Here is an 18,809-nt window from a genome sequence, read left to right on the forward strand (position 1 = left end):
AAGAAGCCGTCGGACAAATCGCCCCATCACCAGGGGGTTCCCTCACCACGGGGCAGGCGGGTGCCACGTGCCGCAGCCACCACGTCCCCACGCAGCCACCGCGTCCCCACCGTGTCCCCACGCAGCCACCACGTCCCCACGTCACACCGGCTGCCCGCGGCAGATGGCCGATGGGGCCACAACCCGGGTCCCCGTGGCCACCTTGGCCTCGGCACCACAGCCCGTGTCCCCTCCTCGGTCCCACGCGGTGGCTGCGTAGGGACACGGCGGCCGCGTGGGGATGCGGTGGGACGCTGGGGACATGTCGGCGTGGGCTGGGCTGTGCCCAGATGGGCCGGTGATGGGCACCAGGGGCTTTGCACCTAGAAATTTTCGCAGCCTTGGGGATGGGCGAGGGGGTGCCGACCCCAGGCCTCGGTGGCTGGGCAGGAGGGTGCCCGTGGTTGTGCCCTCGCTGCTGCAGCGTCCGTGCCACCCTGTCCCCCACCCCAGCCCTATCCCCCCCCTGCCCCTCCCTAAGCTGAATCGGGGTCTGGAGCCACCACCCCGGGTCCCATCGGGGGGGGGACAGAGGCGCGTGACACGGCCGATGGCGACCGCACACAGTTTATTGATACACCGCCAGCACAGCACAGGGATGCTCGGGGTGGGGTGGTGGGGGGCCAGGGGGATGGGAGGGGGGGGGTTTGTTCTCTTCTACCGTTACAGCGTGCATCGGATACACAGAGACGGGGAGCGAGCAGCCCGCGGGGGCCGGCACGCAAGCGCCATGCTGCCGACGGCTCATGCGGGGGGCAGCAAAAGGAGGGGGGGGGGGCCGGGGGGAACGGGGTGGTGGTGGTGAGGGGGTGTCAGGTCTGTTCCCCCCCACCCCAGCTCCTCCGGCTGCCTCCTGGGCCGTGGGGCCGGGGATTTGGACGGCAGAGCGACGGCTAGAGCAGAGAGCGAACACGGCACAGCGCTGCACGACACGGGGGGGGGGACACCGCGTCGTCCCCCCCCACACCACTGCGGACACGCGCACCACGACTTGCAGCCCCGAAGCGGCGCCGGCGGGAGCTGGGGGGGGACCCCTGTCCCAGCACCCCTCTAAACCCCCGGGGAGCAGTTCAAAAAACCGGGGTGAGGGGTTGGGGGGTGCTTCCAGCCTCTCCGTAGAACCCCCCCGGGGTCAAGCGGGGAGCCCCAGTCCCGGCTGGCAGGGCCGGGGCTCCCCAGGAGCTGCGCCGCCGGTGGGGTGGGGAGGGGGGTCAAGGTGGGGGATGCGGGGGAGGCCGGAGGAGGAAGGGGGGTCCCGCAGCGGCCGCGCGGCGGAGGGCAGAGCGCGGGGCTCACGCCAGCGAGGATGATGCTGGTCGGCCAGTCCAGGAGACGAAGGCTTTCTCCCTCGGGGCGCAGCGCGGCGCGGGCTCTGCCTCCACGCTGGGCGAGCGTCCCGCCGGCTCCTTCCGGGAGCGGGCAGAGGCCCAGGCAACGCCGCTCTTTCCACCAGCCGGGTCCCCCGCACCCAGCCGGATCCTCCACCCAGCAGCGTCCGTGGGAGAAGCCCCCGCGGCGGGCGCCCGTCCCCCTCCCCGGCCCTGCCCGCGTCCCACCCTTAACGCCCCACGCTGATGTTGCACGTCTTGCAGCTGGGGTCCTTTTTGGCGTTGGCGGTGGAGAGGCTCATCAGCTGGTGCCCGCTGATCTCCCCCAGCACGCCGAGGCTGAGGTCCACCGGCTCGGTGTATATGACCTCCAGGATGCTGTCCTGGGCATGGCGGTACACCAGCTCGCCCTCCTCCACGCAGCACGTCAGGAACTTGTTGGAGGAAATGTCCAGCTGGGGTAGACGCTCCCGGCAGAAGAGATCCCCCGAGGAACCCTTGGGTGCCAGAACCAGGACGACGTAGTGGTAGGCGGTGTACATGCAGTAGAAGTCCGCGAAGTAGAGGTTGGTGTTGGGGTTGAAGAGGCGTTGAGCCGGGATCTGGAAACGGTAACGACCGTAGGGCGAGTCCTGGGGGGGCTGCCCGGTGTTGAATTCGGTGTTGCAGCTGAAGAAGATGCCGTGCAGCATCCCGCTGGTGGGCGAACCGTGGCTGCCGCTGTTGTCCTTCAGCGACGGTTTCATCACGTTCCCGCAGTGCATCCTGCGCGCGGGGACCGGGGCGAGGAGGAGAAGGAGGAGGAGGAGGAGGAGGAGGGACACACACACACACACACACACACACACACACACAGAGGGTCAGGGGACACCGCCCCGGCGAGGACCGGGTGGCCCCGGGGTGGGAAATTGGGGACGGGGGACGGGTACCTGACGTGCTGGAAATACTCCTTGTGCTGGTTGCGGTAGAAGACGGAGAAGCGCAGCATGCGGCCGGCGATCAGCTCGGCTTTCTCCTGCAGCTGGGCCAAGTGCTCCTTGGCGTAGTCTGGGGACGGGGACGGGGACATCAGGGCGTCTCCATCCCCCCTGGCAGCCCATCCCCGCCCGCAGCCCCCGCTTCCCCGCGCCTCCCGCCTCCCACTCATCAGCTGCCGCTCCAACCGGCCCGGCTTGTGCAAGCTCCCGGCATCGCCCCCGTCCTCCCGGTTTCCTGGGGGGCCCCCGGTTCCCGGCGGCTCAGCCTTCCCCCCCCTACCACCACCACCAGGCTCACCCCCGGTGCAAAACTCCACCGTCTCGCTCCAGCCGGACACCAGGTACTCGCCGTCGCTTTGCTTCACCGCCGTCTGCACGGCCACGCTGTACTCGGTGCGGGGGCTCAGGAACCAGTGGCCCCGCACCGTCATGGGCAGCGGCACCGCTTTGGCCACCAGTTTGGTGGGGACATCCTGTGCCAAGGGGCGAGGGTCAGGCGGGACGGGGTGTGTGTCCCCACCACCCCTTTCCCCACATCCCTGCCCTACCCCCCAGGTACGGCACAGCAGGGCCTGACACCCCCAAAGCAGCAGCCCCCGCTGTCCCCCCGCCGCCCAGCTCCCTCCTCCCCCAGCTGCCTGCACGGGCCCCAAATACCTCCCAGCAAAGCCGCTGCTGGGATGGAGGGCACAGGGTGTCCCCCCCCACACCCCCCCCGAGGGGTCTCGGGGACCCCCCGCTCCCAGTGGCACCTCGCGGTGTCAATAGGCCACCGAGCAGCACCGCAGTGCAGAGACGTTTCTGTGGCAACGGCGGATGCTGAAGTCGGGAGACACAGGGGAAAAAAAAAAAAAAAAATCCCACCCCCCCCCCCCTTATTATTGGGGAGGAGAAAAAAAATAATGTTAAACATTAAATAGCATCACCCTGGCAACCGCGCTGCTAAAAACGTCCTGAATTAGTGACTCGCATCCAAGGGGAGGGGGAGCGTGAGCGGTTTGTGGCTCTGCTCCCCCGCGGGGGCTCGGGGGGGGGGTCAGGCACACCCCGGTCCCCATCCCGGTCCCCTCCGCCAGCTGTGTCCCACAGGGGAATTTGGCCCCTAACCAGCGTGGGAGTGGGTATAACCCTGTTTTCTCCCCTAAAAACCCTCTCTCCTCTCCCCGGATGGGGGGTCCCGCATCCCCCCCCTCGGCCCCCGGCTCACCCGGTGCTTGAACTTGTTGGAGTTCTTGTTCTCCTTCTTGTTGAGGTCGATGAAGTAGTGGGTGACCCTCTCCAGGTCGCCCTTCTCCATGGCCCAGGAGATACGGAAAGAATCGCAGGTGATGTTGTTGATTTCGATATTTTTGGGGGTGGAAAGCAGCTCCATGGCCGGAGGGGCTGAGCTCCTGCGGGCAGAGCAGGGGTTTGGGGGGAAGGGGGGGGGGCGTAGGGGGGGCTTGCTGAGCACGGCGGGGGTGCCCGCTGCCCACGGTGGCAGCTGCCAGGCGGGCAACCAACCGCCCGCGCCGGTGGCCCCCGCGGCGGAGCAGATGGCACCGGGGTGGAAAAGCGGCCGGCAGCCAGGAATAGGCAACGCAGGCAGGAGCAGGCAGCGGGAAGCAGGGAACAAGCCCGTTCGGGAAGCAGCTCCCCCCCCCCCCACAACCCCCCCCACCTCCCCGGGGTGCCGCGGGGCCCCGGCTCCCCGCCAGCGGGTGTTTCGGGGTTTGCTCAACACCGGGTGGGGAAAGAAAAACAAGGGGAGCGGAGGGAGTGCTGGGAGAGGGGAGGGTTGCACGCAGGCGGCTGGCACGGGAACAGCTGGATCCGCCTTTGCCCTGGCCTGTGCCTCAGTTTCCCCGTGGCCGGGGGGGCCGTGGGAAGCCGCTCTGCCGGGTGGGTGCGTGGGGGGGCTCCGCACCCCTGGGTGGGGGACGCACGTCGGGGGCATCCTCCCGCTGAGGAGGTGCGGGAGGGGGTAGGGGGGTGCCCCCCCACCCTGCACGCTGATACAGGTCCCCAGGGCTAGTGTAAGCCCTGCAAGGAGCAGCGGTGGCCACGGCGGGCACCCAACGCACCCACCGCCCCCCACCCGGCCACGCACCCACACTCGGGGGTGGCTCGCACACCCACGCCCCCCCCCCCCCCCATCCCAACCACCACTGCCGTGCTGGTGCAAACACCGCCGGGCACATCCACCCCACGCGTGGGCACGCTCCCGTGGCCACCCACGGTCACGAGTGGCCCCCCCCCGGCGTGTGCGCAGAGCCAGGGGTGCCAGCGGGCAAGCGCAGCACACGCCGGCAACCCACGGCAGGGCGCTCGCTTGCCCCCGCAGCCCTGCGGCGAGCTGCACCGCGCACCCCCAGCCTCCCCCCCAGGCACCCCAGGGACAGGTAGCCCCCCCACAAGCCGGGTGTCACCGCACGTGCACCCCCCCCTCCGCCCCGTCCATCCTCATCACCCTCGGGCGGAGCAGAAGGTCACCGCTTTGGGGACAACGTGCCAGCCCGCTGCTCCGTCCCCGTGCCCGGCGTTGGCACAGGGGCTTCGTCCTGCGCCGGGAGCTTCGCAGCCAGGTGGTGGCTGTCCCCCGTGTCCCCATGCACCCCGTGTCCCCCCCCCCCAAACCAACCCTGAGCAGATGCCATTTGGGAGGTTGAAGGCTCCCAGTTGCCCGTAGCACGACGCCGGTGAGGCCCTTACCTGGCCGTGCCGGGGGGCTGCCGGGGGGCGGTGGGATGCTGGGGGGGCAGCAGGGCAAGGCAAGGCAGGGCAAGGCAGGGCAGGCAGCCCCGGTGGGGCCAAGAGCGGGAAGGGGGGAAGATGCCGGTGAGAACGCGGTACCCGGCGATGCCGCGCTGCTGCCTGCGGCTGCTGCGACTGGGATCCTCCCAGCCAGCTCGGAAATAGCAAACACCCTCCAGAGGAGGGAATAAAAAAAAAAAAAAAATAATTAAAAAAAAAAAAAAAAAGGAAAAATATATATCTAAGCGGCTCGGAGAAGGGGGGAGGAAAAAAAAAAAAAAAAACGGCTGTTTCTGCCAATCGGGTGGCGGGTTGTGTGCGGCGTCAGGTGATGGAGGCAGCGCGGCTCCTGCCTGCTGCTGCCTGCCAGGGGGTGGGTGGCGGTGGGGGCAGCTCGTGGGTGGGGTGGTGGGTAGCTCCTGCCCGAGCCCCCCCATTTTGGGGTCTGGGTGGTGAGAGGGGGGGGGGGGTGGAACAACCCCCTTATCCCTCCAAATGGGGTGCACTGGCTGCAGGGGGGATGCTGGCACCCCCGCGGGGACCCCCGTGGGAAATGTGGGTGCAAAGCCCGGGGTGGGGTGGGGGGGCTTGGTGGCTTGTTGCTGGTGATGTGGGACACACCCTTGTCTGGGGGTGGGAAAGAATTTTTTGGGTGGGGGGCGAGCACCCCAAAAATATCTCACTGCCCCCCAACACCCCGTGTGCGGTGCCCACGCGCGCTTTCCCGTGGGGCTGTGGCCTCGTTGTGTCCCCCCCCAGCTGGAGGGGACCCTGGGGGGGTGGCTGCAGCCCAGGCAGCGGGGGGAGTTCAAATGAAGGGGCGAGTGACCCCACTTTTCCCAGTGCCCCCCCCCCCGCACTGCCCACTGTGCCCAGTCGCAAAGGCCGGGCATTGCCCGCCACAAAGATGGCGCCGCCACCTTCCGCATGGGGCCGGGCAGTGCCAAGCACAAAGATGGCGGATCGTCGGAGGGCGCCCGCGCGCCCTCAAGTAAGATGGCGGCAACGGCGTCCTTCCGGGAAGATCGCGGGGGTCGCAGTGCACGCATGCGCAGTGCGGCGGCGAGCCGGTGGCTGCCTGGGCAGGTTAAGGGGTGGCGTGGCGGGGGGGTGCGGGGGGGGAGCGGCCCGAAGTGGGGGGCGAGTGGGTTCGGGGGGGGACGTACGTAGGGGTCTGAGCGCCCTGGGGAGGGGAGCGCGAGGGGGCCTCGGTTTTGGGGGTGTATGGCGGGGGTGAGCCCCCGGGGAGGGGCGTGCGAGTGGGTCCTGTTGGGGGGTGTATGGGGGGGGCGTGCGAGTGGGTCCTGTTGGGGGGTGTATGGGGGGGTGAGCATATGGGGAGGGGGGTGCGAGTGGGTCCGGGGGGGGGAGGTGCTGAGCCCCCTGGAGAAGGGGGTACGAGTGAGCCCTGTTTGGGGGTGTATGGGGGGGGAGCCCCCCGGGGAGGGGAGTGTGAACGGACCCTGGTTGGGGGTGCGGGGGGGGGGGGGGTGAGTCCCCTGGGGAGGGGGGTGTGGATGAGTCCTGTTTAGGGGGGGGAGCCCACTGGGGAAGGAGGTGTGAACGGACCCTGTTTGGGGGTGCGGGAGGGGGTGACCCCCTGGGAAGGGGGGTGCAAGTGGGTCCTGGGGGGTGCATATCGGAGGGTGAGCACTCTGGGGTGGGGCGCACAAGTGGACCCTGTTTGGGGGGGGGGGGGGGGGGGCTGAGCCCCCTGTGCAGGGCGCTGGGCTGAGTGTCCTTGACCGTGTGTCCCCCTCCCCAGGCAGGGCCAGGCCGAGGATGGCGGAGGGGGGCTCGGGTGACACCGGCTCACCGGGCAGCCTGCGGCCGGGGCTCCCCGGGACACGGGGGCTGCTCGGGAGGCGCCCGGCCGCCCCCCCCCTCACCCCGGGGCGCTTGCCTTCCATCCGCTCCCGAGACCTCACCCTGGGTGGGGTAAAGAAGGTGAGTGCGTGGGGGGGAGGCTCCCCCAAAACTGACCTTTTCAGGGTGACCCCATGTCCTACCCCACCGCTTGGGGTATGGGGGCTTTTGGGGACCCTCACGGTGTAGGAGGGACCCCAGGAGCGGCAGCACGTGGGGTTTCGGGGAGCTGGTCCGTGCGGGACGTGGCCGGGTCCCCAGCCACCTCCTCCCGCCCTGCGGCCAGTTTGGTTTCTGTTGCTTATCTCGGCTCGTGCAGTGACTTGTCCCTCTGCTCTCGTTTGCAGAAAACCTTCACCCCCAACATAATTAGCAGGAAGATCAAGGAAGAGTAAGTGGCCTCGTAAGCGTTTTTGTGGGGTGTGGAAGCGGTTTTGCCAGTGGGTACCTGCACGTTGGGGTCTTGGGGGGCAAAACATGTCGTGAGAAGGGAACCCGCTGCCCAGGGGGTGGCGGGGGACAGGGGTGAGGGTGACGGGGTGAGGGTGGCAGGGGACAGGGGTGAGGGTGGCAGGGGACAGGGGTGAGGGGGACAAGGGACAGGGGTGAGAGGGACAGGGGTGAGGGTGACGGGGTGAAGGGGACAGGGGACAGGGGTGAGGGTGGCAGGGGACAGGGGTGAGGGGGACAGGCCACCTCCCCGCTCCCCAGGCCCCGAGAGGACGTCACTGTCAAGAAGGAGAAGAAGGAGCGGGACCGGGACCGGCAGCGCGATGGGCACGGCCGTGGCCGTGGCCGACCCGAGGTTATCCAGTCCCACTCCATCTTCGAGCAGGGCCCTGCTGAAATGATGAAGAAGAAAGGTAACAGGAGCTGCCCCCCCCCCACTTTCCCTGTGGGGGTGTCTCGGGGCTGTCCCGTCTGAGTCAGGGCTCACCCCGGGGCTGCTCCCCTCTCCCCAGCAGGCTCCTGGGACAAGACAGTGGATATGTCAGACTTCGGCCCTTCCCACATCATCAACATCAAGAAGGAGAAGAGGGAGACGGACGAGGAGACGAAGCAAATCCTACGGATGCTGCAGAAGGATGATGTGAGTGAGGCCGAGGTGGGGGGTGGCTTTGGTGCTACCGGGCCGGCGCTGAGCGTCCCCTCTCCCATCCCCGCAGTTCCTCGATGACCCGGGGCTGAAGAACGACATCCGTAACAAGCCGGTGCAGCTGCCGCTGGCCCACTCGGGCTGGCTCTTCAAGGAGGAGGCAACAGAGCAGGAGGACTCCCAGCCCTGGCTGCCCGTCCCCAAGGAGGAGAAGATGGAGCTGGACCCGCCGGCGGTGAAAGGTGCGCTGGGGGCGGGGGGATCCCGGTGGGGAGGGGCTGGTGGGGCTGCCCACCCTCCCTGTGCCCACCCCGCTGCTTCTCACCAGTAAAAGAAGAACCGTGTGATGAGGACCCCCCAGCTAAGCCGGCACAAACCAAGGGACCCCCTGGTTTTCCCCGGGATGTCTCGGTGGCCGAGCTGCTGCAGCGGCTGAGCTTGTCGGCGGAGGAGGAGCTGCTCTTCCTGCAGCTGCCCGACACGCTACCCGGGCAGCCGCCCACCCAGGACACCAAACCCATCAAAACGGAGCTGCAAAACGAGGAAGGACAAATGGTCGTGGTGAAGCAGGAGAAGAGCCAGGTAAGGGCTGGGTGTGGAGGGGAATGGGGGACAGCGTGCTGATGTGTGTGTGTGTGTCCCCAAATCCCGCGGTGTCCCCCGGCAGGAGGCGAAGCAGGCGGAGAATATCTGTACCCTGGCCGACCTCCCCGAGGGGCAGGTGGGGAAACTGCTCATCCGCAAGTCGGGGAAGGTACAGCTCGTGCTGGGCAAGGTGACGCTGGACGTGACCATGGGGACCCCCTGCTCCTTCCTGCAGGTATCGGGGGGGTGCACTGGGGACCTAAGTTGTGGGGCTGCACCCCAAGATGGTCCCTGGTGGGGTCACGCTGGCCCCGGGTGAGCTGGGCAGCGCGTTGTGGTGGGGAAGGATCCTGCTCTCGTCCCCAGGAGGGGACCTCGGCCCCTCTCCCACCACGGTTACGGGGTTTCCCGTGGGAGGGGGCTGCTCACAGGCATTTTTTCCCTCTGGAAAAAGGAGCTGGTGTCCGTCGGCGTTGGGGACAACCGGACGGGCGAGATGATCGTCCTGGGCCACGTGAAGCACAAGCTGGTGTGTTCCCCGGACTTCGAGGCTCTGCTGGAGCACCGGCACCGGTAGCCCGGGGGGGGGGCCCAGCCCCTGCCCCCACAGCCTGTGGGGACAGTCCCTGCACTTCTTGGGGACCCTGCAGCCCCCCGAGCTCTGCCCTCAGCCCCTCCAGCCTTGCCTTTGGGGACACAGAGAGGTGTCTTCTGCAGGTGTGGGTGCAGGGCTGGCTCCTACCTCCTTCCCAGCCCTGCAGCAGAGCAGCAGCGGGGTTGGGGGGTTCTGTTCTGTCCCCCCTCCCTGTGCCAAACAGGCAGAGGCTGTGGCCACCCCCATCTTGCAGATTTCTGGCTGTGTGGGACCGTGTGTGGGGGGGTGTGTGTGTCCCAGCCTCTCCAGCAGCCGCACACATGCTGGGGAGAGCAGGACATGCGCCTTGGGGGGAGAAATATGGAATAAAAACGTTTTTTTTTCGCTGCTCCATCTCCTCCTGTGCCCTCCGCCGTGCCACCGCCAACCCCTTGTCCCCTGGGCTCGGTGCTGGCTTGGGAGAGCTGGGGGGGGCCCCCTGCGCTGTGCCAGGGCTCAGTGGGCAGAACCGCAGCCTCTCCCCCCACCCCAGCCCAGGGCTGTGCCTGGGGGGGGGATCACCCCGGGGGGCTCCGTGCCCAGGTGGCAGGGCAGGTAGGACCCTCTGGGGGACCAGCGTTGGCCCTGGGGTCCCCGAGCCACGCTGCAGCACAGTGCGGGGCGGGGGGCTAATGAGTGGCCCCCACCACAGCCCAGGAGGCTGCGTGTCTTGAGGCGGGGGGGGACACGCATCACCCAACCACCTGCCATCGTGGACCCACCTCCCTGCGTGCCCCCGCGGGGGGCAGGGAAGCCCCGATGGCCTGTGCAGAGCGGGGCTGGGGCTGCACTTGCCTCTTTGCTGTTGCTCCCCCCACTCCCCCCGCCCCTTTGCATTTATTCTCCCCCCCCAGCCCCATGGCAGCTGCCCCCGCTGCTGCCCCGGCCACGCCCCCTCCTGCCCCGGCCACGCCCCCTCCTGCCCCGGCCACGCCCCCTCCTGCCCCGGCCACGCCCCCTCCGCGCGCTGTCCGCGGTGCTGAAGCCCACCGCACGCGAAAAGGGGGCGTGGCCACGGCGCTGCCCAATGAGGGGCGGGGGCGGGGCCGCGCCTGCGCAGTGTGGCGGCGACGGCGTGCTCGGCGGTGAGGGAGCGGCCTCGACGGGGCGGCCATGGAGCGGCCCCGGCCCTTGCAGCGCCCCCGGCCCTTGCACCCGCCCGGGCGTATCCCCGGTCCCGGCCCAGCCGCTGCTCCCCCGGGCAGGCTGCAGGGGCTGCCAGGCCGCGCTCAGCGCCCGGCCCAGCCCAGCCCGCCCGAGCCCCAGCCCTCCCTGGTGCCGCTCTCCACCCTGCTCTGCGGCCTAGGCCTTGGCGAGCGGCCCTGCCCCTCTCTGGAGACGGGGAACTGGTCCCTCGGTAGGTGGTTGTGCCCGGGGAGGGGGGCTGGGGGGCGCCCGGCCTGGCCCCTCCACCACCGTGGCCTCTCCTTCCCACAGGCCGCGGCGTGGTCAGGGCTCTGGCACGGCCCAGCGCGGCGGTGGAGGATGATGAGGGGGTGGCGGACGTGGCGGCACTCCCCACACGCGGGCGGTGAGTCCCCCCCACCCGTGACCCCCTTCCTGCCTTGACCCCGAGTCCTTTCGATGGTTTAAGCGTCCTTCAAGTGATGCTGCTGGTGTGACCGAGCTGCTGCTGGCTTGGCACCAAAAATCGGTGTTTTGAGTGTCCCCAGGCAGCAGCACCCGCTGTGTGGGGGGAGGCAGCTGGTGGAGGGAGGGTTGCACCGGGGGGGTGGCGGGGAGGGCCATGGCTGGGGGTTTGCACCCCGGTAATGCCACCGGCGTGTCCCCGGGGCTCACCTCTGCCCACGCTGGGGACGCAGGATCCTGTGGCGAGGCAGAGGGGACGCCCTGGCCAGCCCCCCCGGGAGAGACGCCACCGTGCCTGCTGCGCCCAGCCTGCACCCACTGGGATCCCAGCCCTCCTCGCCGCCCGCGCCCACCCCAGGGACCCCCCTGGCTGCCAGCAGACCGTAAGCAAAGCGTCGGCGAGTTCCAGCCCCATATTTTGGTGTCTGAGCGCCAACTGGGGTCACGGCTGGCCACTTTGCCTCTGCCCCGTCTTTTCTAGGGCACTGGGGACAAAGCCGGTGGCCAAGGGAACCTCCGTACCCCTGGGGCTGAACTCGGTCAAAATCCACTGCCAGAACGAAGCCGTCTACCAGTACCACGTCGCCTTCAGGTATCGGTGTGGGTACGGGGGGCTGGGGTACCCCCGCAGCACCTCGAAGGGGGGGTGTCCCCGGGGCAGAGCCCTCCGTGTCTCTCCCTCCATCCCAGTAGCCACTAGATGGAGCGGCCGGCACGGCCACGGCGCCTGTGGGCAGCAAAGCAAAGGAGCTCTGGCTTTTCCCCCTCGGGACGGGGCGGGGGGGTTTGGGGTCCTGAGCAGGGTCTGGCTGGGGGGAGGCAGGGGAGGGTTAAAAGACGGAGGAGTTGCCAGCGGCGGCAGCATCCCGGTGTCTCCGGCAGCCCCGAGGTGGAGTGTAGGAACGTGCGCTTCGCCATGCTGAAGGAGCACCGGGCACTGACGGGGGACGTGACGGCGTTCGATGGCTCCATCCTCTACCTGCCCATCCTGCTCCCCCAGGTAAGGGGGGAGCGATGCCATCCGCCCCAGGGGCAGGGGCTCTGTTCTAGCCGATTTGGGGGTGCAGGGATGCCCCCCCCTCTCCGGGTTTCTCCACCCCACGTGCCGGGTAGGACATCCCTCTCGCCCCGCAGCAGGTCAGTGTGAAGGCTCAGAGTAGGAGCGATGGGGAGGAGATCACCATCACCATCCAGATAACCAAAATCCTCGAGCCCAGCTCGGATCTCTGCATCCCCTTTTACAACGTGGTTTTCCGGAGGTGAGAGACAGCAGAGACCCTCCCCGAGCTCCAGGGAGGAGAAAAGACCCTCCTCCTCCTCCTCCCTCCAAGCCTGAGCCTGTCCTGCTTTTATTTTCCTTTCTAGGGCGATGAGAATCTTAGATATGAAGCTTGTTGGGAGAAATTTCTATGAACCTGCCCAGGCCACCATATTACATCATCACAGGTGGGTGCTGGACACGTTTTTTTTTTTTTCCTGCTGCTGCCCAAGCACGTGGGTGCGAGACAGGGACATCCCTGTCCCCCCGCTAGTCTGGAAATGGGGCAGTCCTTGCCAGGTCAGCTCTCTGGGCCAGCTCTGGTTAGCCTGACCTCAGAGCGCCTGTTTTCTGCAGTGCAATTCAGGGGTTATTAGCTAAAAGCTGGCAGCCAGCTGGGAAATAAATCCCCGTGTGTTTTGAGCGCTCTGTGGTGAGCGGGACGGCTGCCCGGTTCCTCTGGCAGCGCCGTGTGGGCGGCTCCGGTTGTAACCCAGAAGCTGTTGGGCATCTTCCACCTCCGGGCACAGGCTGCAGATTTGGCCGGGATACTCTGTCAGCATCCGGAAGAAGGACGGCGGCCTCTTCCTCTTGGTCGACGCCATCCACAAAGTCATCCGCAGCGATTCTGTCCTGACCTTCATGTAAGAGAAGGGGGAAAAAAAAACTGCGGGAGCCCGGCGGGGTTTTAGGGATGGGGGTGGTTTTCCAGCAGCCACGTGCCCGGGGCTGGCTCGTGGTGAGGGCAGTGCCACGGGTCACCGGTGCTGTTTGGCAAAAGGGATTTAATTTTGGGGGTAGAATGGGCAGGGAGCATCACCCTGAGCCTCTCCTTGTCCCTCTCCCCCCGCCGCAGGCACGCCATCTACAAGCAAAGCCTCAACAGCTTCCAGGACGAGTGCATCAAGCAGGTGGTGGGCAACACAGTCATCACCCGCTACAACAACCGCACCTACCGCATCGACGACATCGACTGGAACAAGACCCCGAGGGACAGTTTCACCCTGGCCAGCGGCGAGGAGATCACCTTCGTGGACTACTACAGGTAGGGACCGGGTGGAACATCCCTTGGGATGGGGGTCTGTCCGTGGGGAAGGGCTTGACGCCCGGTTCTGATGCGGTGGGGGAGCAGGAATGTCTCTCCTGATGTCATTTCCTGCTGTTTTTTCCAGCAAAGCCTACGGGATCACCATCAGGGAGCTGGACCAGCCGCTGCTCATCCACAGGCCCAGGGAAAAACAGACGCCAGAGGGGAGGGTGAGCCAGGCACAGAGAGCTGGGGAAGGGAAATGAGACCCCCCTGTTTTTTTCTCAGCTCCTTCAGCCCCTGTCGCTGGTGGGGCAGAGGCTTGCAGCTCCCTTGGGGTGCTGATACCTTGTCCCTGTCCCTGCAGCGTCCTCTGGACATGGTCCTGCTCGTGCCGGAGCTCACCTTCATGACCGGCCTCCCCGAGTTAAGGAGAGACAGTCGCACAGTCAAGGTCAGAGCGTGTTTGCGTCTGCTGGGCCCCGCTCACCCCAGCTGGTGTTGCCCGGTTTGAAGAGCTGAGCCCCAGCCAGCCGCTGTCGAGGCGGGGGGGAGCTCAAAGGCTCCCCAACATCCCACCCGGGGCGTTCCCCAACCTGCCTCTTCCCGTGCCCGCCCGCTGCAGGACGTGATGCGGGAGGTGCTGCAGAGCCCCCAGCAGCACTACACGCGTCTCACCAGCCTCCTGCGCAGGATCAGGGACAGCCCCGAGGCCTCGCGGGAGCTGATGCGCTGGGGGCTCAGCCTGGACCCAGACATCCACAGGGTAGGGGCTGCGGGGTGCTCAGCTCCGAGTTTCCCCCTCCCCGGGAACGGGGCAGCACTGGAACTACCGTGGTTCTTTTCTCTGTTCAGACCCAGGGCCGAATCCTGCCCGCAGAGAGGATCAACCTGCGGCACAGCTCTTTTGTCCCCGCCGAGGACCTGAGCTGGAACAAGGAGGTGACGCGAGAAGCCTCCATCTCGGCGGTGAGCCCGCGGCTCGGCCGTTGCAACAACATCCCCTTGTTTGAAAACTGGGATGGGTTTGCTTAGTGCTGGCACCCCGCTCCCGCCTGAGCTTGTTCGAGCTAAAACCCATATTTACGTTGGCTTTATGCTTCAGCCTGTTTTTCCTGAGGAGGTTAGAGGTACGTGGCCACGGTGCCTGCTTCCCCACCTCCTCCCGGAGTGCCTGAAATCTTCCAGAATGCACGAATCGGATGTTGTTCTGTGCCCTTTGGGTTCCTTTTGGGCCACTTCCCCAAATTTCCCGCTGCGCTGCGGGGCTGGGAGCCGCGTGGTTGGGCAGCCCCGGCCCCGAGGCGAGGGTTGTCCTCCCCTCTCTCTTAGATCGCCATGAATTACTGGTTGCTGGTTTACCCCAAGCGCCTGCAGGACCTGGTGAAGGATTTGGTGGCCACCATGGAGAACGTCTGCGGCCCCATCGGCATGCGCGTCGGCCAGCCCGCCTTGGTGGAGCTGAAGGATGATCGCATCGAGACCTACGCCAAGACAATCCGAAGCGTTTTGGGTAGTGAGGTGAGGAGAGGGACTCGGGGGCGGGGGTTAATGTGGCTGCTGGGGAGGGCTGGGCAGTTTGGGGGGGTCTTCTCAGACCCCCACGCATCCCCCCTCCGGTGCTCTGCTTCCCCGCAGGACAAGGTGCAGCTTCTCCTGTGCATCATCTCCAGCAACCGGGAAGATTTGTACGGGGCCATCAAGAAGCTGTGCTGCGTGCAGTCCCCGGTGCCCTCCCAGGTAGGCGAGGAGCTCAGCGGAAGGGGAAGCTGTGGGCATCTCTGGCCTCGCTTTTCCCTGCATTTTTTTAATTTATTTTGGTTTTCCCCCCCCCTCAGGTCATCAACGCTCAGTCCCTCGTTGGCCAGCCGGGCAAGATGAGAAGCGTGGTCCAGAAAGTCCTGCTGCAGATGAACTGCAAGCTGGGCGGCGAGCTCTGGGGGGTCGACATTCCCCTGGTAAAGCGGGCAAAAACCCCTCGTCGATTTGTGACCTCCGGGGTGTCAACTTGGGCTTCCTTCCCTCTGGGGATGTGGAGGAAACACCTGGAATTGGGGGCGGTGTCTCTGTTTTGTGCCTGCAACACCCCTCGCACCTGGAGGGATCCAAGCAGGGCAGCTTGGAGGTGTCTGACTTTGCCCTAACCGCCCCCCCCTTGCCTTTTTTTTTTTCCCCCTCCCCAAGAAACATCTGATGGTGATCGGTATGGACATCTACCATGGCCCCAGCAGAGGGACGCGCTCCGTCATCGGCTTCGTGGCCAGCATGAATCAGTACGTGGTCTCAGGGGGGGAAGATTTTCCTCCCACCCCACCCTGGGAGACGTGGGGGGGTCCCGTTTTTTTCAGGAGGGGGGCCAAGCTGATGCCTTCTGCGCTGGGCGAGCTCTGTGCTGGCGTCTTGATGGCGGGTGGTGCTGTATTGCTGGGAAAAGCGCCGAAACGGGGTCGGTTTGGGTTGTGGCAACGGCTCGGTGGATTTTGGGTGGCGAGGAGAGAGCGGGGGGCTGCCTGACGCTTCTCCCCGCTCCATCCCCAGCGTCCTCACCAAGTGGTACTCCAGGGTGGTTTTCCAAATGCCCCACCAGGAGATCGCCGACAACCTGCGCCTCTGCCTGGCCGATGCCCTCCAGCACTTCCACGAGGTGAGGCCAAAACCCCGCCGGAAAAAAAAAAAAACCAACCCTCCCCGTGGTTTAATCTCTGCTCAAAACGGGGAAAAATCCACCCTGAACCTGTCAACCCCGGCGCGTGCGAGCGAGCAAAACATCCTCAGCAGCCTTTGGACTGGATGCGGCGCCCGCAGCCGCTCGCCCTTATCTGGGGAACGTGCGAACCCGCCTCGAGGATTTGTTTGCGCCGGGGGAAGCGCCACGTTAACGCCTCTGCTCGGTACCAGCGTGGAACTGCTGAGCCCTGGGCTCTTGTCCCGTGTCCCCAGCGTGAGAAAAGCAGCGTGGAGGGGGGGGCCAGGACCTATCCCTCCGCGGGTGCTGGGGGTTTGCTGCTCACCGAAGGCTTGTCCGTGGGCAGGATTAGTGCGAACTCTTCTCTCTGCCCTGCCAGCCCTTCTAAAACTTGTTTTGAAACACATTTGCTGCGTCTAGGAGGGGCTTTAAGCGTGGCTTGAATTCGCAGCCTGCCTTAAATCTGTTCTGGAGACTCGGGCCGAGCTTCTTGCCAGGGCGTGTGTCTCCCCCCACCAACCAATCCTGTGCCCGGTGAGGGGAAAAAACCAACAAAATTCTTCCAATTTCTGCTTCCCCAGATGAACCACTGCTTGCCCCAAAAGATAGCGGTGTACAGGGACGGCGTGTCTGATAGCCAGCTCAACACCGTGCTCAAGTACGAGATCCCACAGATGCAGAAATGCTTCGACGCTTTCGAGAACTACCAGCCCAGCATGGTGGTGATGGTGGTGCAGAAACAAATCAGCACCAATTTCTACACCCTGTCCGCGGAGCAATTCGCCTCCCCTCCTCCGGGGACCGTCATCGACCACACGGTCACCAGCTCCGACTGGTGAGTGGCAGCGGGAAAGCTGCCTGGGGTGCAAAAATACCCACCTTTTGTGCCAAAAAATAAGTGAATAATGGGGGGTGCAAAAAAACCCAACTTTCTTTTCTCCTTTTCAGGCAGGATTTCTTTTTGTTGGCCCATCGCTCGCGCCAGGGCTGCAGTATCCCCACGCGCTACGTCTGCGTGCTGAACACGGCCAACCTCAGCTGCGAGCACCTGCAGAGGTAAGGGCGGGCTCCCCGCAGCGTGGGGCCCCGTGTCTGACCCCCAAATTGGGGTTTTTTCACGCAAAACAGTCCGCTGGAGTTAGCGGGGAGGGTGGTAGGTACCTGCTCTTCGTACTGGGGTGGCTGGGAGGACTCTGCGGCGGGGTGGGGGCGGAGAGGAGGTGGATCAAATCGCCTCCTCTCTGTGAGCGTGATAAAGAAAAATCTGTGTCGCCCAGTGCCGGCCTCGCAGGCGCGGTGCTGCGGGTTCCAACAGGGCTCAAACAGCACCCGGGTAATTAGTGCAATCAGGCGTTATCAGCGCCCGGGCAGCGCCTGACCTTTAGCTCGTGGAATCACGAAAAAAAAAACCCACCCCTGGGAGCGGGTTTGGCCTCGCCGCCGGAGCCCTGCGCTGCCTTAGGGAGCAGGATGCGGCCCCTCAAGCCACGCTCCTGCCAGCCCCGGGGTGCTGGGGAGCACTAATCGCCCCCCTCCTCTCCTCTCGCTGTCCCCAGGTTGACTTTCAAGCTTTGTCACCTGTACTGGAACTGGCCGGGCACCATCCGTGTCCCTGCCCCGTGCAAGTACGCGCACAAGCTGGCGTTTCTCTCGGGGCAGGTCCTGCACCACGAGCCCAGCGCCCAGCTCCGCGACAAACTCTTCTTCCTCTAGCCGGGGAGGAAGGGCTGGTTGGGGTCCAGCTCCGCCAGTTGCCACCGTTAAGCCTCCTGCAAAGGAGCGCTGCCTTTCCTTAAGTCTTTTTTTTAAAAAAAAATTATTTCTACACAGTTTCTCGGCTTCACGTTGTTTTAAAAGGGTGCTCAGAGCTGTGGGCTCTCAGGATCCATCCTGAACCCGCTGCTGCGGGGCCACCAGCCTCTGCCCACTGCGTTCCAGTCCTCCCAGTAAAAGGGTCGGAGGAAACAAGCCCCAGAGGTGACGCTGCTCCCACAGCGCAGGCTGCAGCTCGTCCCTGCCCGTCCCCCTGCGCCGGGCAGGTGTTGGATGCAAAAAACCCAAAGATTTCTGGTATTTTTTCCCCCCCCCCCAATCTCTCGCGTTGCCATCGAGGCAGCCGCCGGTTTAAAATCTTTACTTTGCTTTTCCGAGCTCTTGTTGAATAAACCCAGCGCCGGTTTGGCTGGTTGTCACGTCCTTAAAAAGTCAGTTTTTCTAAGGAGAAGTTTTTATTATTTTTTAATTTTTATTATTCCTCTGTTGGGCTGGTAGGAGAGCGGGTCGCTCTCCCCAGAGAAAAGCGTGTGTTTTGAGTTTTCAGCGATTCCAGGTGGTTTTTTGCCGTGGTCCAAGAGCTACCGGAGACCTTTGAAGGCGTCGGGGGCGCTGCAAGCGCATCCCCCAAATCATCTGGATTTCACCTCAGCGTGCCCCCAACCCGCCCCTTGTGCGAACACCAGCAGGGCTTGGGGCCACAGCGGGAGCCTCCCGCCGCCCTTTTTATGCCAAAAAGTTGAAAATTAATATTTAAGACTTATTTTTTTTTGGCTGTAACTGTTGTTTTCAGTTCACTTCAATAAAAGCGTTGCTGGCAGCTGCTCCCTCTCCGTGCGGGCTGGGCGCTCCTGGGGACTGAGCCCCCCAACCCTCTTCCCTGGGGGGGTCCCAGGATGGAGGGGACGGGCAGGGACAGGCAGGGAGCCTGGCAGGCAGGAGCAGAGCCCTTCACCGTGGCCTTTGGGCCCTGGGTTAATCATTCACCCTCGCCGAGAGCAGCTTTTCTCCCCTTTTATGCGCCGGCCCCCGCGGACTTTGGCAGCCTTGGCCCGTGTTTTGGCGCAGGGTGAAGCTTGGCCCTGAGCGCCTGGGGCCAAAGTGGGGGGGGGGGGGGGGGCTGCTCGGTTGTCCCCTTGGGAGGGGTCTGGGGGGTGTCCTGTGCCCCCAAGGGGGGCCTGGGGGGGGTCTGTGCGGTGCCCTGTACCCCTGAGGGA

General features: G+C 65.4%; 3 protein-coding genes across 4 annotated transcripts; 2 read left to right on the forward strand and 1 right to left on the reverse strand.

Moving 5' to 3' along the window:
- Nucleotides 1-590: 590 nt before the first annotated feature.
- On the reverse strand, nucleotides 591-5,339 carry PHYHIP (phytanoyl-CoA 2-hydroxylase interacting protein). Its single transcript, XM_074852079.1, has 5 exons — nucleotides 5,036-5,339; nucleotides 3,552-3,735; nucleotides 2,643-2,817; nucleotides 2,297-2,414; nucleotides 591-2,132 (listed from the first exon to the last, which is right to left on the reverse strand). Exons 2-5 carry the CDS (start codon nucleotides 3,714-3,716, stop codon nucleotides 1,598-1,600), a joined length of 993 nt encoding a protein of 330 aa, XP_074708180.1. The 5' UTR covers nucleotides 3,717-3,735; nucleotides 5,036-5,339; the 3' UTR covers nucleotides 591-1,597.
- A 748-nt stretch (nucleotides 5,340-6,087) lies between these two features.
- POLR3D (RNA polymerase III subunit D) lies at nucleotides 6,088-9,430 on the forward strand. Of its 2 annotated transcripts, none has more exons than XM_074852263.1 (9): nucleotides 6,088-6,163; nucleotides 6,847-7,024; nucleotides 7,291-7,334; nucleotides 7,655-7,806; nucleotides 7,906-8,033; nucleotides 8,110-8,281; nucleotides 8,368-8,621; nucleotides 8,707-8,859; nucleotides 9,079-9,430. In XM_074852263.1, exons 2-9 carry the CDS (start codon nucleotides 6,860-6,862, stop codon nucleotides 9,199-9,201), a joined length of 1,191 nt encoding a protein of 396 aa, XP_074708364.1. In that variant the 5' UTR covers nucleotides 6,088-6,163; nucleotides 6,847-6,859; the 3' UTR covers nucleotides 9,202-9,430. The 2 variants fall into 2 exon arrangements, with proteins under 2 accessions (XP_074708364.1, XP_074708366.1); XM_074852265.1 differs by having other exon boundaries at nucleotides 6,143-6,163; nucleotides 6,843-7,024.
- Nucleotides 9,431-10,371: 941 nt separating this feature from the next.
- Nucleotides 10,372-18,412, forward strand: PIWIL2 (piwi like RNA-mediated gene silencing 2). The gene is made up of 21 exons (XM_074852034.1): nucleotides 10,372-10,615; nucleotides 10,696-10,789; nucleotides 11,082-11,231; nucleotides 11,330-11,440; nucleotides 11,731-11,848; nucleotides 11,983-12,107; nucleotides 12,214-12,294; nucleotides 12,637-12,750; nucleotides 12,963-13,151; nucleotides 13,279-13,363; nucleotides 13,501-13,587; nucleotides 13,759-13,899; nucleotides 13,989-14,102; nucleotides 14,466-14,654; nucleotides 14,772-14,873; nucleotides 14,972-15,091; nucleotides 15,318-15,406; nucleotides 15,672-15,777; nucleotides 16,401-16,654; nucleotides 16,768-16,875; nucleotides 17,376-18,412. The coding sequence occupies exons 1-21, from the start codon at nucleotides 10,372-10,374 to the stop codon at nucleotides 17,530-17,532; spliced, it is 2,778 nt and encodes a 925-aa protein (XP_074708135.1). The 3' UTR covers nucleotides 17,533-18,412.
- Nucleotides 18,413-18,809: the final 397 nt, after the last annotated feature.

Source organism: Strix uralensis, chromosome 28 (genome assembly GCF_047716275.1).
Source record: "Strix uralensis isolate ZFMK-TIS-50842 chromosome 28, bStrUra1, whole genome shotgun sequence".
Classification (NCBI taxonomy): Eukaryota; Metazoa; Chordata; class Aves; order Strigiformes; family Strigidae; genus Strix; species Strix uralensis.